At 34.1% G+C, this 17,233-nt stretch overlaps 3 protein-coding genes across 3 annotated transcripts; 1 reads left to right on the forward strand and 2 right to left on the reverse strand.

Moving 5' to 3' along the window:
• Positions 1–1,369: 1,369 nt before the first annotated feature.
• On the forward strand, positions 1,370–3,323 carry LOC110810427 (uncharacterized). Its single transcript, XM_088222184.1, has 5 exons — positions 1,370–2,186; positions 2,382–2,675; positions 2,770–2,835; positions 2,972–3,037; positions 3,228–3,323. Exons 1-5 carry the CDS (start codon positions 1,545–1,547, stop codon positions 3,321–3,323), a joined length of 1,164 nt encoding a protein of 387 aa, XP_088078310.1. The 5' UTR covers positions 1,370–1,544.
• A 1,383-nt stretch (positions 3,324–4,706) lies between these two features.
• Positions 4,707–10,873, reverse strand: LOC110810414 (vacuolar-sorting receptor 3-like). Its single transcript, XM_022036583.2, has 12 exons — positions 10,163–10,873; positions 8,048–8,740; positions 7,856–7,944; positions 7,675–7,744; positions 7,523–7,606; positions 7,181–7,257; positions 7,027–7,108; positions 6,531–6,613; positions 6,330–6,396; positions 5,945–6,076; positions 5,737–5,846; positions 4,707–5,169 (listed from the first exon to the last, which is right to left on the reverse strand). Exons 1-12 carry the CDS (start codon positions 10,488–10,490, stop codon positions 5,071–5,073), a joined length of 1,914 nt encoding a protein of 637 aa, XP_021892275.1. The 5' UTR covers positions 10,491–10,873; the 3' UTR covers positions 4,707–5,070.
• A 2,227-nt stretch (positions 10,874–13,100) lies between these two features.
• Positions 13,101–16,947, reverse strand: LOC148253185 (protein CORTICAL MICROTUBULE DISORDERING 6). The gene is made up of 4 exons (XM_088221836.1): positions 15,544–16,947; positions 15,127–15,375; positions 14,941–15,032; positions 13,101–13,858 (listed from the first exon to the last, which is right to left on the reverse strand). The coding sequence occupies exons 1-4, from the start codon at positions 16,816–16,818 to the stop codon at positions 13,108–13,110; spliced, it is 2,367 nt and encodes a 788-aa protein (XP_088077962.1). The 5' UTR covers positions 16,819–16,947; the 3' UTR covers positions 13,101–13,107.
• Between the last annotated feature and the right edge of the window lie 286 nt (positions 16,948–17,233).

Consider the following 17,233-nt stretch of genomic DNA (forward strand, 5'->3'; position numbering starts at 1 on the left):
ATAAAGCTAAATGCATGTAACTCATAGATGTTAACTCTATTTACATTGCGAGTAAAAAAAATTATGGACTCAGCGAGATTGATTTTTTTTTTTACTAGAGCTGTCGTAAACGACTCAAAAATAGTCTTTTATCATTTTTAATTGACCTAAGTTAACTTTTGTAAAGAGAATAAGATCATATCATCCCAACTTAATCAGTTTTCGTTTTATCTCAAAGACTTCCTAATGAATTATGTGACCTAATCTTTTAACATATAGGACAAAAATGTAAAGCGAATAAGGCCCCTTATCGTATGCCTCAAGGGGGTTTAAAGATTTTCGTGACCTCACCATTAATATTAATTTGCATAAAAGGGAAATGAATATATCTTATGGTGAAATTTATTTAGATATCACGAAATCTAGCCAATTTAAAAATGTCTTCAGTAAACTACCAACTGAGTATGTCATAAGCTTACTTTTCTTTCATGTTTATCTCTCAGAATGCAAATGATTTTCTTGCATAATAATAATATCTTCATAGATCTGATGCATATGCATAAAGTTAGATTAGTTCTTCTCAATGAGCTTACTTATATCCCTGTTCTGAATAACACTTTTGAATAATAAGTTCATTCAAAAGCAAGACTTTGCATAACAAAAATTAATTCTCAATCGCAACGATTCTAAAAGTAGATCAATCTACGTTGGCTTGGTAAATTTGAATAATTACTAATGAAATAGTATTTATAAAGAAATTTTAAGATTTTTCAAGTTTAAAATATATTTTGACAAATTTTTTAGACGCTACGGCAAATAAGTCTTCCTGATAATTAAAATGCACTTTTTTTTTCCGTGTCGATTTGTTAACACTAATACGAATATTGGATCAATTTTCATTATTGAGATTAAATTCTTCCGCGTTTTATATTTCTCTCAATCTTTTCAAGACATTTTATCTATATGAATTCTTAAAAACTATAATCAAGTTGGATATATCTTATGTAAGAAGTCAATTTAATCACCTGTATCAAATTATATTTGGACTGATCTCATCAATTGGAATAATCCTGATTAATTACTAATTAATTAATTAAGGGAACGTTTAATGCTGCTGAAAGAGCTTGTTTATGTACTCTATTATTTTAAATCCCAATTATTATAACCTATACTTAGTCTATCTCTGAGTTGTACTTCACCCTTTTTTTAATTTTATTTTTTTTAATAATTTTTTTAAAGTGTGGCAAGAATTAAATTATTAGATAAAGATTGAGTATTTTTTATTGAATGATTGGTATTTTTTTTTTAATTTTTATAAGAAATTATGTATCAAATCGATTGTATGTTTTTGTTATATGTAAACAAAATTATATGCTTAATTTTCAGAACATTTTTTTTCCACCTGGTGGGTATAAATATGTCTCCTCCTCCTCTTCTTCTTCAAGCATCGATCAAACCCTTTTGAATCGAGCTTCTCCATCTTACAATCTCCATCTGACTTAAAACAAAAACACAGACAAGAACCCTAATATATACATTCTCCACTGCTGATCATCAAAGAGAAAATGGAATCAATGGGTGCCATTGCAGAGGGGGAATGGAGCTCTCTCAGCGGAATGTACACCACTGAGGAAGCTGATTTCTTGGCTCAGTTGCTAGGAACCTGCGCCGGGGAAGGTGACCCCATGAACATGGTGGCTGGCCATGGAGGATCAAGAATGAGCATGGCGGGATTCGAAGAAGCTGCGGCCATTCATGGAACTTCCTTCTGTTTTAATACTAATTTTAATGGTGGTAGTAATAATAGTAGTGTCGTTTTTCCTTCTTCTTCTTCTTCTTCAAGCATGAACGAGGGCTTTTACATGCCGATTTTAGCCAACAGTTTTGGTAGCAGTGGTTCCATGCCAATGGAGTTTTGCATGGGAGATCAAGAAAATAATGACAATAACAACATAGATGGGAACAGTAACTTTTATCTAATAGATCAAGCTGATAATCATGACTGGTTGAACCTCGAGATCATGAGCTGTGACCATGGCAATGCCGACGAGATTACTCCTATTTCTTCCGGTAAAAATAATGGACAACCTCTTCTTGATGACAAAAGATCTCAGCAGAAATCTGAATCACAGATCATGATTGTACCACCCCACAACACTAATAATCCTACACAGAATTCCAAGAAGAGGACCCGAGTTCCAGCAGATGTGAGTAACTTGTGTATATATATATATATATATATATATATTACCCTAGATATACGCATACATTTACACCAAACTCAAAACCCACCACCCATTATATAGGTGCCATTGATTCAGCTGTTCATTTAGTTAAGTAGGGATTGATATAATTACAAGTTTTTGTATATATGTGTGACTAAATAAAGGTTATTACTTTAGGCTCAGAAGAGCAAGAGGAATGTGAGAGTGAAGAAGGAGAAGAACCAGAAGAGCAGTGTGTCAACCGCTAGCGACAAGGAAGAAGACATTAATGGCGGTGGGAATAATAATTACAAGCAGAGCTCGAGCAGTTGCTGCTCTGAGGAAGATGACTCGAATGGTTCGTCTCAGGAGATCAATGGAGGAACAACAACATCAAGCTTGAGTTCTAAAGGGAAAGCAGCACTTAACGTGAATGGCAAAACAAGAGCCAACAGGGGTGCAGCTACTGACCCGCAAAGCCTTTACGCTAGGGTAACTATCTTTACATACTATGTTTTTCATATATATAAACATATGTGTAGTAGTAAAATATATATGAATAAATTTTTTGCTCTCTGTATTACAGAAAAGAAGAGAAAGGATAAATGAGAGATTGCGGATCTTGCAGAGCCTCGTCCCAAATGGAACAAAGGTAAACATGGGTGGAAATTCTGGGGGTTATATATATGTTCATATAGATATATGTATATATACGTTTATATAAGGATCTGCTAAATCTGGGTTGTGAATGAAAATCTAAGTTACGGGTCATCAACAATATATTGCAGGTTGATATTAGCACAATGCTTGAGGAAGCTGTCCATTATGTGAAATTTTTGCAGCTCCAGATTAAGGTGAGAAACTGATCCGGTCACTCTTGCTACACTGATACGAATCAATAAATTAATTACTAATAATAATTAATAAAAACCCACTTGATCAAATGATCTTAATTTGTTATAAGTTTTACTGATGATATATATATGTGTGTGTGTATATATATATATATATATGTATTCCTAAATCTTGTTTTAATTGTTGCAGCTGTTGAGCTCTGATGATTTATGGATGTATGCACCTATTGCATACAATGGAATGGACATAGGACTTGATCTGAAGATAACCAGTACCTTAAGATGATGGTTGAAGATGGAAGTTTCTGCTAAACATATATATATATATATTTTTAATATGTTATATGAAAAAACAAGTGATCTTTGCCATAAAATCGTACTATATTCCTTAATTTGCACAAGTAGATGAAATTTTCTGGTATAACCATCATGTTCATGATAAACACTCATGAAAATTGACCAGATTATTCGATATACATACATATATATATATATAAGCACTTTATTGTTAAAGTCATGCATTGACAGACAATTTTATAGAAGATTTGCTTCTGTATAATTGGGATTCTGGAGAGAGCTGAAAGATATTGTTGAAAATCCACTTAAGCACCTTATTCTTGCAGTTTAATTTTACCCCCATATATATAAATATATATATGTATATATACATATATACAGCCATCAAAATGGCTAATCGAGTTGTTCATTTTTTTAAAAAGTGAATTTGTGAATACGCCCTTGGAGCGCGGAAATTCCTGAATATTTTTCAATATGCGAATAAGTATGTAATTAACAATCGAGTATAACTGTTTCTAGCACATATATATACATACACATATACACATATTATCGTAGTAATATCTCAGTGAGTTAGTAAGGATAGTAAAAAATATATAACTATTATATTTATATTATAGGATACCATAGATGTTTAATCGTCAAGTCATGTAGGTTGACGAAAGTAATTTTGGCTAGTTTACTTGATTTATTATTGATTACCCATTTTATATAGTATATATACTTTGATGATGATGATGATGATATAGTTATGATGATTACATACATGAATCATAAGGGAAAACAGATGATAGAATTACATACATGTACGTACATTTATTTTATCTTATATCTACGGTACATGCATGTGAGCAATAACAATAATAAAAAGAAAAGATGACATATACATATATAAATGACAGTGAGATAAAGAGTTATATTATATGAACATCTTCATCATAAAATCTGCATGACCCCAACACGTTCAATTAATAAAAACCATGAATCCATCCAAAAATCAACATAAGAAAATCACGAGTGCTTTGTTTTCATTAACCGAATAGAGTTTGGATCAGATGAATCGAGAAAAACTACTGAAATCGGAGTATATTTCTCTATTAAATCTCGCCGCGACTTTCAACTTTCTTTCTTTTTCTCCCTCGACTTTCTCTCTTTTTCTTCGTCTTTCTTCCAGATCCGAACCACGTATCAGGTTCGTGACACATCTTTCAAATCATTTATGCCTACTCATATATCTGATTTACAATCAAGATTTCACTACCGCCAAGAACGTACCTGTTGGTAATGCCAGCAAGAAAATCAACAGAATGGCAAACACAACTCGACACTGACACAGCATTACTCAACAAACACAATCGAATACTTCCTAGTATGGATAAAAACTGTTAATTCTACTTCACTCTGAAGTAAAATATATATATATCCAGCGTGATGTTGGCTTCTCGTGAATTATAGATCGTCCATATAAATTAAAAACAACATCTCATGAACTCGAAAGTAAAATCTTATGATCTGCCCCTGTTAAGTCTCTAAATTTTCAACTAATAGGCAGACAGAGTCCTAAATAAATAACACAACAATTTCCTTTTCTAATCTGCCGGAGTTTTATTGTCTATACATGGTACTGAAAATTCAAGATCCACGCTCAAAATCGACCAAATAGACACGGGCATACCACATCCAACATCATCACTTCACTTGAAATCCTCATGGATTACTTGTGTGGGTTCTGCTTTTCATGCACGCTGCTCACCCATGTGGTTCGGAATCTCGGGTTGACTATCCAGAGGCATGTACTGCGCCATTATAGCTCTGATTTCTGAATCCATGTAGGACTGCAAAAACAACAATACATATTTTTTAGGACCCAAAAAAATTCAGTTAGTAGCAGCAGCCAGAAAGTACAAGTCATGCTCAGGAGCATTTTCTAGTTTCCAATCTTATTTTGATCTTGGGCAGCAACCTCTTGGTGCCTTTCAATGATATTTCATTTTCTCTTGAAAACAAACAAAGTCATGCTCAGAAGCTTCATCAAAGCCTGTCTATGAACGAGACTAAATAAGAAATAGTCAGGACCCTATCAACAACATGTGCAAGCTTAAAACAATACTGAACTGCCTATAAAGGCCTTTTTTTAAGCTTAAAACGATAATTTCAAAGGAGATTTTTTTCCAGATAATAATCTACGAGATACGCTGGTGCAGCAATATACGGTTCCAGTTCAAAAACATGCTAAAATGCAACTGCATGATTTCTAACAATTATCACAAGTGAGGACCTTATCTGTGATAGTAATGCCTAAACAGGAACAGACATCGCCTTTGGGCAATAAAAGTTGAATCCACCGATTTTCTTATTATAGAAATGGAGGCAATAGAGGGGATGTAATTCTCTAAGCTTACCCTTAATCTATATTTGTAAATAAGGTAAGCTCCACCAGCAGCAATAGCCAAGCCTATTACAATGACCCAAACCGCAGTCCAGGCTGATTTTCCTTCTTCCGAGTTCTTGCCTGCAATTATGTAACAGAACAAAGGTTATACAACCACCATATATCCCATCTTTCTAAGCAGGTAATTTTGGTCCAAAATCTTGATTTGTTGAGCTCACTTATACAAGCATCATGGTCTCTGATATACAACAGGTCCCCTCCACTGCAACTACACTCGTAACTTCCCCACGTATTTTTGCAGCTACATTCAGGGCATTGACAAGCTTTCTTCTCCTTACATTCATCGATATCTGTACAGGACAAAGATATTTAGACAAGACGTAAGCAGTGATGCAGTCATCCTTTCTTCAGAGTCGATGAACATAATTGACGTTGCTAACCAGTGTTAGCATTACAGTTTTGTCATTCTCTTAAAATAAAACTACAGCCAGACTGCAACGTTACATCCCATCAGGTTCAAACTTATACATGCTTATTTCCAAAAAAGCGACTTATTTTGTCTTTTCAAATGCAGCTGGATAGTAGATAATGCACATTCCTCACCTTCACAACTGTTGACTCCATCACCTCTAAACCCTGGAGGACACTGGCACTTTTTATCTTCCCTATCCTATTCACAGCAGGGACAACAATATGAAAATATTTGCATTTATGTAGAGAAGGGTTAACCTTTTTTTTCCCCAAATAAATGAAGAGACAGGTTCAATGAGGGGAAAACAGATAAAATCCATGAAGATAATTAACCTGACAAGCAGAGTATGCATGTCCATTTCGGGCTTCATGCCAACATCCTCCATTATTGATCTTGCATCTCCCTGGCCCGCTTGCTTCAAGACCAAAAAGAACAATTGCTTAAATATTATATGCAACAATTCCATGAACAAAATAAAAGCATAGCTCCCTCTGTCGGTCACAGTTATTGAACAGATGTTAAACATGTTCATAAAATAATTTTCTTAGTCTGTCAGCTGAGGGGGCATCAAAAGTAAATGAGTAAGAAATATATGCTCAACCTATCTATGATACATCTACTTCGAAGACCTACCTGCCATAGGCCAGATACGACTACACATAAATCACTGTTGGCTCTAAGGTGCCACATTGGCAAACAACTGACACAGCTAAACACCAGTTAATATAAACCACTTGTCATCTCCAGTGTTGGACAAGGACTCCACCGATTAACATAACTTCCCTGTTTACATATTATCCAAGTAAACAGTTCAAAATAACATTTTACCTTCACAAAGGCTGTAACCATCTCCTTTAAACTGCACACCATCAACCAGGGGGCATTCACATACTCTCCCTCGGAAAGTGTCCTGCATAGATGAGTGCAACAATCAATTTTATCACAAATTAAAGACTTCCAACATGTAAATTTTAATATGTACCTTGCAGGCTGTAATGTTGGCAGCTTTATCTTGCCAACAACCACCATTGCTATCCAAGCACTCGTTTGTCTCCATATCTGCCACATAAAATAAAATTTCCCCAGTCAACAAAGTCATATCAAGAACAAATGTAACTCGGGAACAAAGCCATTACTGGGAGCAGGTTCTGGCTAAAGTAGGTTCTTGAGCTAGTGACCAGCATGTTTCTCACTTGCATCAGTTTTTTTTTTTTTTTTTGGGATGAAGACAAAAAGTATCAACATGCAAAATCAGGATATAGCCCCCAAGTCATCCATGAATATCACAGACTCGGAATATAACTTTTCTAACAAAAACACTTACCACCACTCAAACAAACAGCTGGTTCAGTTGTCTCCTCAAAACCAGCACAGATAGCCTTAAGAACAGCACTTCTCTCCAGCTTCCCTGCACGCATATATTTTAGAAAGAAAACATCCGAATTTCTGTCCAAGAAGTACAAACACAAAACTAACCTCTGTATTGTCTGTTGTTGACAACAAGGGTTGGCAAGATGGTGACATCACCCCTTGATCCTTTCCCAATCTAAAGAAAATGTTTTGTCAAAATCAATATCAATAATTTATTGGCTGCAGTTTCCAAACACAAAAAAACATAATAGTAACTGCATAAAAGTTATCAATATGATTTTATTACTTGAGCATCTTGTTCTTCTTTCAGGACTGGATTGTCAGTATCGGCATTAGGGTCTCCCATACACTTATCAATTTTTTTGGCATCCAGCGCTGCACGGAGACAACAAACATTTAAAATTAATAAATTTGAGAAATCAACAGTATCTTTCTCTTTCTGTTTCTCTTTCTAGGGAATGCATGATGGAACTGTTACCAAGAGATTTGATGACAGCATCAGCACATTCCTTATTGTATTTCTTCTCCTTCATAGGGCATCTGATTTGAAAATCAGTCACATAGTCCCACCAGATCCATGGCTTCCCACTCTCATTTGCCACTTTAAATACGCAGAGCTGCCTTAAATTCTCAATAACCACGTCCTTTCCATCATAACCTATGCCGAAATCCTGCTCAGGATCAGGAGCACAATATCTTCCATGGTTGATGCACTGGGACTTGCATTGTTTGCTTAAAGTGAAGGCCTGAGGACAATACCAAGTTATATAATGTGGAGTGAACTGAGTGTAACCACCTTTTTCAAGTATCTGTGCTGCACCCTTAAAGTTCTTGACAAAGTCCATCAACATGTCACATTTAACCCCACATTCATCATTGCTATTGGTCCACAACTCATACTCCACACGATCATCAGGATGCGGAACGGCTTCTCTCCAGTCAAGATTCACATTCACCATATCACCGCCACTAATTGCTTTCTTCAATGTCTCACCGAAGTTTTTACTAATGAGTGCCGATGGTATTGTTATATTCTCAATATATTTAGCAGATGAAACATCCTCTTCAGGTGTGTCCATGGTTATTAAAGCTTCCTCAACATCATCAGCAACAAGAACTGCAGAAGCACCAGCTTTCTGGGCATTCCAGACCTTCAAAGCAAAGAAACAATCTGCAAAGCAGAACAAGCTCCAGTTGATGAGAGCAAACACTACACACTTGTTCTTTTAAATTCATAAAGCCCTTAACTTTTAGCATAAACAGGGATATCATTTGGTAAAAATTGAAGCAGATAAAGGTCGCAGGTAGATGAACGAAAATTTTCATTCCCAATGAACTACTAGTTCCATAAATATAATTAAGGCAGGAAAAGAAATCCAATGCTAGAACCAAAGAATCAAGCAAAAGCAACTCTGGCAGTATATTGAAACTGCCTAATGGAAGAAACGTTACCAAATATACAAAATTCAGAATCGATTAAAAAGCTATCATCAAGTAAACAAACCCCACTTGGACATCACGTACTTCATACTAATAACTGACTGAATCAATCACAAGCAGACAAAATTGACATCACTTTAATAGATTAGAACGTAAGAAGACTAATAATAAATAAGAAAATTAATCTAAATTTAGTAAAAACACACACCTCAATCAAGCTAACAGTCTAAACTTCAAAATCCAAAACGAACAATCAGAATAGCAATTCTTGAATGGGATACACCTTCTATCAACCAAAGGAAACAACTGCTTCCTCGACCTTCAACATAAACCTAGAAGCCAAGATAACCTCAAGCCCCCCCATAACAATAGAAAATATCCAAAGTGGAACCTCCAGAATAAATCAAGAAAAGAGAAACAGACTCTATACAAGTTAACTTGACGAATGGGTCCTTTGTCAACCAAATAAGTTAACAATAAAAACCGTCATATCTCAAAAGTTGAATGGCAATTCCTCAAGCCACTATAATAATGATAACTGAAGGGTAATTCCTCGAATCAATTAAATTTCTAATATTTTGATTTCAAAGGGACTTTCGATCAAAATCCAAAGAGAGAGGAAATAAGCTTTTTCAACCGTAAACAGTTCAAATAAATCAAAAGAAAATAATCCCGATTCAAAATAAAGAAATTAATCAAACTAAAGAACGGTTCACTCTCCAAATAATGAAAATGACCTAACTTAGAGTATACCCAGTCAATAATCCCAAATCTACAGAAGATAAAACAGCTGAAAACTGCAAAAACAATTCGTGATCTGTGAACAAGACGATATGAGAGCAAGAAAATCAATCCAGTAACCAAGAAGACGGCTCAGTAAACCAAAACCGAGGTAACTGAACCTTAAATTCAATGAAACTGGTGATAATGGAGGTCAAACAAGTAGAATCTCAACATCATAGAAGACTTAGAATTGCGAGAAACACGAGAAATTATTCAGATTTAACAAAAGGGTTTTCTATTTCCCCAAATCCAAATCTTCAACTTGGTATACAAAGAACAAAACAATGAATTTCTAGCCCCTTCGATCAACCCCGAACCAGTCAACTAAACCCCAAATCTCAGACTAAGAGTCAAACTAGAGAGCGGTTACCTCCACGATCGACCAGAACAAAGGTAGGGAGAGCTCCAGGTCTGGACTTGAACGATATCCCGAACTCATCAAATTCTTTGCAGCCCTTCTGGTTGTCCTTAGGGTACTGAACAGTTCCCGCCATGCTTCCTCCGTACTGAGGTATTCCGAAGTTACCAATGGCGCTATCATAGGTCCCCTTGATCCTCTCAGGAGATGTCACCGTCAAGCTGTTTTTCTCCACCACGAATTTCGCCATCGAAATCGGCACCACGGAGAGCAACAAAAACGAAAAGAAGAACCCTAGAAACTGCTTCCTCACTGACTTCTGCTCCAGACCCAGCTCCATTTTTCTTGCCTCCCCCCTTTACTCTTTCCTAGAAAATAAATTACGGGTTTCTCAGCGATCACTCAAATTCAAGACTTGAGAGCAAACCCGTCTCTCCCAAACCATGAATCACCCGATTTTACCCCTTCTTTTTTCCTCTCTTTCACTTTTCTACAGAGAAATTTATGTTTTTTTTTTCCCTTGCAAAAAATAAAAAAGAAAAACACAAACTGTGCTTTTTGTTTTCTTGTTCGTACTCCCCCTATCGCGTGAAGAAGAAGACGGCAAATGGGTCTGTCCGTGTGATAATAATAAGACTGTGTGAGAGAAGAAGAAGAAGAAGAAGAAGAAGAAGAACTCTGAAGAAAACTCCCCTACAATCTCTCTCTCTCCTCCCTCCTCCTGTTATTTTATTTATTTATTTATTTATTTTTTCCCCCTGGAATATCTATTTCTCCATCAGGCGTTGAAAGACTCAAGTAAAAATTAAGCATCACCATTTTTATTTAATTTTTTTTTAATCATTTAAAAAAGTAATTACTATTTATAATTATTATTTTCTTTTTTACTTTCAACAAGTAATTATCTAATCCACAAAAATAAATGTATAATTACTATTAAAATATAAAACTAACATGAAATCAGATAGTATTTCCTAATTTTTTTTTTTTAATTTACTAGTTATAATTATATATACATATATATTACATAGAGATAAAATTTATGTATTTATATTTTATTAATTTTTTAATTAATTACAATTTATATATTATATAATTTACCCAATAATTCTTTATAATTTTTTTAGCGTAAAAACCAGTCAATAGTTTTGACTTCAACCTCTAAACAATCACGCAGCCTGAGAAATCGCTTTGTCGTAATTAATTTTTTAATCTTCAGTAATTATTTTATAATTTAAATTATATAATGTAATATTTTACGTAACCTTTAAGTAAACTAATCATATTTAATTTTTTAAAAAATAAATGATAATCACATTTAGTTAATCTAATTAGATTTTTACTCTTAACCAAATTGAATTTTTCTTCCCTTTTACTTTTTTTTTTTTATTTTTTTATTTTTTTTTTAATCATTGGAGAAAATAAAAAATACATTAGTATAATTTCACGCATCAAAATTCTCTTTGATGACTACGTAAATCATTCAACAAAAATTACTATCATGACAGCCACGTAGTTATCATGTTGGCTTTAAAACTCTTTAACGGTAATAACTTCAACTGGTTTCTCTTTTCGTCAGTGACATCAATTTTAATTTAAATATAATATCAACAATATTTCAAAAACCAAATAGTACGTTTTATATATTTTTATTTTAAATGTAATTGTCTTGATTAGATAGTGTAATATTATAAAAACTGATTTCTCAAATTCAAGATTATTCAAATTAATATTATTATAAAATTAGTTTTAAAATATTTAAATTTAATATTTTTATAAAAGATTAAATTGTTCTAAATAAATAAATAAAAATAGATATGAAATTATAAAATTGAAAAAACTAATTTAATACTTTAAGCTTAAATGTAATTGTCACAGAAACGTCACAATTAAATTTAATTGGTTTATTAGTATTAAAATAAATAAATAAGGTTCTTAATTTTCAAAAGGCATAAGCGTAAAGAGTCACGATTCTATCCATGAGATTTATTAAATTAATTTATAGCACAAGGTAAACGTGTTTGCTTAAATTTGTTATTTTGTATGGGAGAATCTATATATATATATATATATAACCATGGACCACCCTCTTTAAATTTCCTTAATTACCCTTCAATTAATTTCTTATTCTCTATTTTATTCTTTAATTATGTAAAATCAAATTAATATATTTAATAATTATATATTACAACAAATAATAGTTAGAGACAGCAAATAATAAATAAATAATTAATTATATAATTATACAAAAATATATTTAATTATAAAAAATATCATAAAAATTTAAAATAAAATTTCACCAACTCTTATTTATTTTGAGGTGCTTGTATCTTCCCAAATTCACTGTTTTTAATAATCATATGTATTATTACATGTTTTATCACCATATTTATTCATATAATAACATTAATTTATTATTAATTTTAAGTATAACAGTTACAGTATATTAGAAAAAAATATATATTATTTTGTTAAAAACAAAAAATTTGCAAAAAAAAACATATATATATATTTACAATTTCACTCAATATATACACACATACACATATACATATGTTGAATCCGACCTATGATTATTCATTGGAAACTCTTAGATATTATTATTATTGGTCCACGTCATGTTTGCTTCAATCTGATTGGTCCGACCATGTCATATCAATAAATTTTTTTAAAAAAAAAATAATGTGTATATAAATAATTTTATAATATATAATTTGTCTCTTTCTAAAGATAACTTATTATATAAAGTTCTAATCACGTACCGTCCGTGAGGCATCACGTTACATATACTCCACGGATCACCCCCATCTTCAATTTGCTAACGTTTATGTACATACATACATACATACATACATACGTATATACATATATATGTAGAGAACATATATCTCTAAATATTAAATACGTTTTAAGATTTTAATTGTAATTTAGAGAGTTAATCCATCCATGATAGTCAATCAAATACGAATTGCTTTATTGTTTTCCAAATTCAATTTGGCAGTTCTCTCTACATGTTTCAGAAGGATCCCATATATCTTGTTCCTAATCCTCCCGTAAGCTTCTAACATTTCAGCATCTTCCAATGGAGGCTTCCCTTTACATCCTTCTCTTTTCACCATCAAATCTAACCAGTCATTTATTCTCTTGATCTGGTACATTGTTTCGGCTATCTGGCTACTCGATCTCTCGAAAATCAAGTCGCCACACACCTCATCTAGATACTCTTCAACGTGAGCAAAATACCATGATCCACACTCTTCTTGCAGGCAATTCCCCAGTTCTATAACTCTGTTCAAACCTCTCCCCTTCACCCACTCCGGTTGTTGCTCCATTGCCTGTTCAAAATGGGATGTGGCACTCGTGTCATTTGTATCAGCAATGTTAATTGCTTTCTTTGATTTTGCTGATCCATTTTTAGCCTCCACTTGGGGAGTAAATGTTTTGACAGAGACTGGACTGAGATCAGATGCCAGTGCTGCTTGAATCCAAAAGGCTGCTTTCCTCTTCCTGTCCAATGCTACATTTATTGCATCATTGATGGTATCGGGGTTGTTTGATCCTGAATTGTATGTTCTTGGCGGCGTAATGTTTGTTAAGGACTGAACAATTGTTCTACTCTGAGCTAAGTTTTCTTGCAGAATGAAAAATCTGTTAAATGATAATGGCTGCTTAGCATCCCCTTGGCCCAACTGAAGCTCCGAGTAGTCACTGGGAAAAACCAGAAAACAACATCAGACAGATGTAAGCTACAACTTAGATAAAAGCAACTTCTGATGTTATGCAGAAAACTTGGAGCAGAAATTGAAGTATACTGGGTCCTATCTATGTAAATTGCATAAGCTACATATTCTCTCCCCGTGAAAGTGTTGACTTGAGAGCAAGATTTGTTGATCCCACCCACTCTTGGAGCTTCTCTAGGCAATTAAACAACACTACACGTTTCAATTAGGTCGAATTCGAGATTTATTTAAAGTTCCTTGACTAGCTAGATGATGAAACTTGTTTAGCACACCATATATATTTATTTTTGATCACTTTCAAGAGATACTTATTCCTAACTACAGTTTTACATCTTCCCAATCTTTTAGAACCGCCAATTAGGGCCTTGAACAATGTCTATTTCACCTGTTAACTCTCCCAGTTTAATATGCCTGTTTGTGGATATTTGCATTTGAAATTCACTCCAATTTAGAGTGAAACATATTGCTTGAATTCCCGGATGTACACCCACAATTTGTGATGATCTACGATTAAACTCAACCACCTTGCACTTTGTGGGTGCAAGGATTAGTGGAATACAATATTGTTCCAGTATAAAATAATTAAACTCAAAATTGAAGAACAGAAAAAGACACAGTTCCACCAATGTTTACCTATTCTATAAGAGAGATCAAATCAAATTTCACCGTAAACAAAATTGAAAATCATAAGAATTTTCAATCTTCGTAAGTGTTGAACCTATTTTTATGTCAAACACTATATACATATCTATGAACCTTTTAATGTTTTAAGACGATATATGAACCCATTTTTAAGTTACAAAATATATGTTTACGCCTGCATGTATGCTGGGTATAAGAGAAAGAAATACCCTTTACGGGTATTTAATTTTTATGAAATCAAGAAACATACTGGAGCACACAAAGTTCTATAGTTCCATAAATTTTCTAGTCTTAGATCAACTATTCTACCCTGCAATGAAACATATGTAAAACAAACAAGATTTTAAGCATTGTAAATCAATATAACGGATTCTACTTATGTAGAGCCACAGGCATGCACTTTCTAACCTCAGGCACTTCAGTAATTTCTCAGCAGCAGAAGCCTCTTGCAAAGACTCAACAGCAGCAAGGAAAGCACTATTTCTTTGCCTTTGAACCTCCTAAATCATAATTTAGAGGCTTGTAAACTTTCCATAACAGCAGTATATCACATTGTTTTATGTTGATTTCAATAAAGTAGGCCAAGATATAAACCTTTCCAAGATTCATCAGTGTTGAAGGCAGACAATCCCATAAAATCTCTGTTTCCTTCCTACTCTTTTTCAAAGCCGCCTGTTCAGAGGACCCGTCGTGATTTCTCCTTGGCAGAGAGATTTTGTCACCCCTGACAGAGCTTGAGCTTTTCACATGTTGTGGGGATAAATCCATTTCTTTTCTCCTTGTTATGCATCTTGAACTATCATCATAGCCATCACGACTATGAATAGGAGGAAGCAGAGCCACCTGGAAAGTCAGAAAATCTGAGAAAACTAATATTTTAATTCTATGATAATTTGATACCTTTCCAGGAATTAGACAATGCTATGAAGAGAAAGCCAAGTCAAAACCAAAAAGAAAGAAAAAACCAACCACACAGGCAAAGCAAGAATCTGAAAGACTAAAAACACTTACACAGCCTGTTCGATTTCGAGCAGCTGATTTGATCTCATGTTTGATGGCAATGGGATCTAATGATTCCCTTCTCTTGAAGGGGTTTAACGATTCAGTTCTCTTGAGAGGGTTTAAAGATTCCCCTTTGCTGGAACTTGGTAATGGCAACCCAGTCTTGTAAGGGTTTAACGATTCCCTTCTCTTGACCGGGTTTAAGGATTCCCTTCTGCTGGAACTCGGCAATGGCAACCAAATTCTGCTCTTTCTCCTTGCAGAAGATGAAGTTGACACTACAGACTCTGAATCATCGTTCCCTCTATCAACAAGGAAAGGTGCATTTCTTGATAGCGCAGTCTCATAAACATCTTCTCGAACACTTTTCATGACTCCTCCACATTTTTTCTCCATGAAATCCATCTCTGACACACCGAGCATCGAATGAGATCTGACTTTCGGCCTCTTAACATTATCAATATTGTGTTCCCTTCTACTGGAAGTTGCCAATGGCAACCCAATCCAGCTTTTTCTCCTAGATGAAGTTGACACTACAGACTCCGAATCATCATTCTCTTTATCGATAAAAACTGGTGCATTTCTTGATAAGCTAGTCTCAGATACATTCTGTCGAACACATTTCGTGTTTTGTCCTCCATATTTCCGCTCCATGAGATCCATCTCTGACACACCAATCATCGAGCGAGACCTGACTCTTGCTCTCTTAACATTATCAGCACTCTGCTCCGTTGACTTCTTCAGACCATCTCGAATTCCAGAAAACCTCTCGATTCTTTCTTTACTGACAAGATCTATGGGATCCCCAACACAAGGAAGCCGGCCGGGACGTGGTCGAAGGCCTTTGATCATTGGAACTGGGTAAGCATGCTCCAATTTATCTACATATACGAACTGCCCTAGCTGTAATTTGTTCGACAAAACAATCTCGTTTTCTTCTTGAGGCAAAGAAACATAAATTGCATGCATCGAATCCGAAACTCTCAAGAAAAATCCCTTGTTCGGCCACAAATTACCACTTTCTGATAAAACAGGAATAATACTCCTTACTTGCAATAACAGAGGTTTCAATTCACCGTCCTTTTCATTTTCTTCAATATTCATTCGCTCCAAAAGCTTCATGACGATTCCAGATCCCAAATCTGCCATAATCTTGAACCCGAAGAAGAGAACTCCAAAAATTGTCGCGTACAAACCATGTAAAAAGTGATTAATGAATGAGCTCTGAAGAGTTAGTTGATTTGTTAGTGAAATTTGAAACAAAACGCTTGACTTTTGCAGCATATAAAAGGATTTTGCCGGGGCAATTTGCTCTTCAATGGCGGATTGGGATGATGATCGATGAAGGAAATGCAATTGGGGGTTTCCAAATCCAGACAACCTGCAAGCAAGAGGAATTGAAAGCCGTATAGGTAGTTATTACCGTTATTGATATAGTATAAGATATTGTCACGTGTCTTTTTTTATATATAATAATTTTATACAAAATAATAATTTGTCTAAAACAATTAGATAATTAAACTTTAATTTGCCTAAAAAGAAATAAATATTTACCATTATATTACATTGTAGATGTTAATTATAACGTTAAAGAATATTTAAAAAAAATTATTAACATTAAATATCGAATTAATAATTACAGGTAGTTATAATCGTAACTATAAATTTCTTCAACTAAATTCTGAGATTTATTTTGCTT

The sequence above is a fragment of the Carica papaya genome, chromosome 6 (assembly GCF_054855325.1).
Source record: "Carica papaya isolate Zhongbai chromosome 6, ASM5485532v1, whole genome shotgun sequence".
Lineage (NCBI taxonomy): Eukaryota > Viridiplantae > Streptophyta > Magnoliopsida > Brassicales > Caricaceae > Carica > Carica papaya.

Bases quoted from the DNA above. Each gene is read 5' to 3' on its own strand.
- LOC110810427 (XM_088222184.1), top strand. From the start codon at position 1,545: ATGGAATCAATGGGTGCCATTGCAGAGGGGGAATGGAGCTCTCTCAGC. The intron at 2,836-2,971 runs GTAAACATGGGT...AATATATTGCAG, and splicing joins TCGTCCCAAATGGAACAAAG to GTTGATATTAGCACAATGCT. The intron at 3,038-3,227 runs GTGAGAAACTGA...TAATTGTTGCAG, and splicing joins TTTTGCAGCTCCAGATTAAG to CTGTTGAGCTCTGATGATTT.
- LOC110810414 (XM_022036583.2), bottom strand. From the start codon at position 10,490: ATGGAGCTGGGTCTGGAGCAGAAGTCAGTGAGGAAGCAGTTTCTAGGG. The intron at 7,745-7,855 runs GTAATAAAATCA...CATTTTCTTTAG, and splicing joins AAGAAGAACAAGATGCTCAA to ATTGGGAAAGGATCAAGGGG. The intron at 7,607-7,674 runs GTTAGTTTTGTG...ATATGCGTGCAG, and splicing joins CAACAACAGACAATACAGAG to GGAAGCTGGAGAGAAGTGCT.
- LOC148253185 (XM_088221836.1), bottom strand. From the start codon at position 16,818: ATGCTGCAAAAGTCAAGCGTTTTGTTTCAAATTTCACTAACAAATCAA. The intron at 15,376-15,543 runs GTAAGTGTTTTT...CTGACTTTCCAG, and splicing joins CTCGAAATCGAACAGGCTGT to GTGGCTCTGCTTCCTCCTAT. The intron at 13,859-14,940 runs GTTAGAAAGTGC...GGTTTTTCCCAG, and splicing joins AAATTACTGAAGTGCCTGAG to TGACTACTCGGAGCTTCAGT.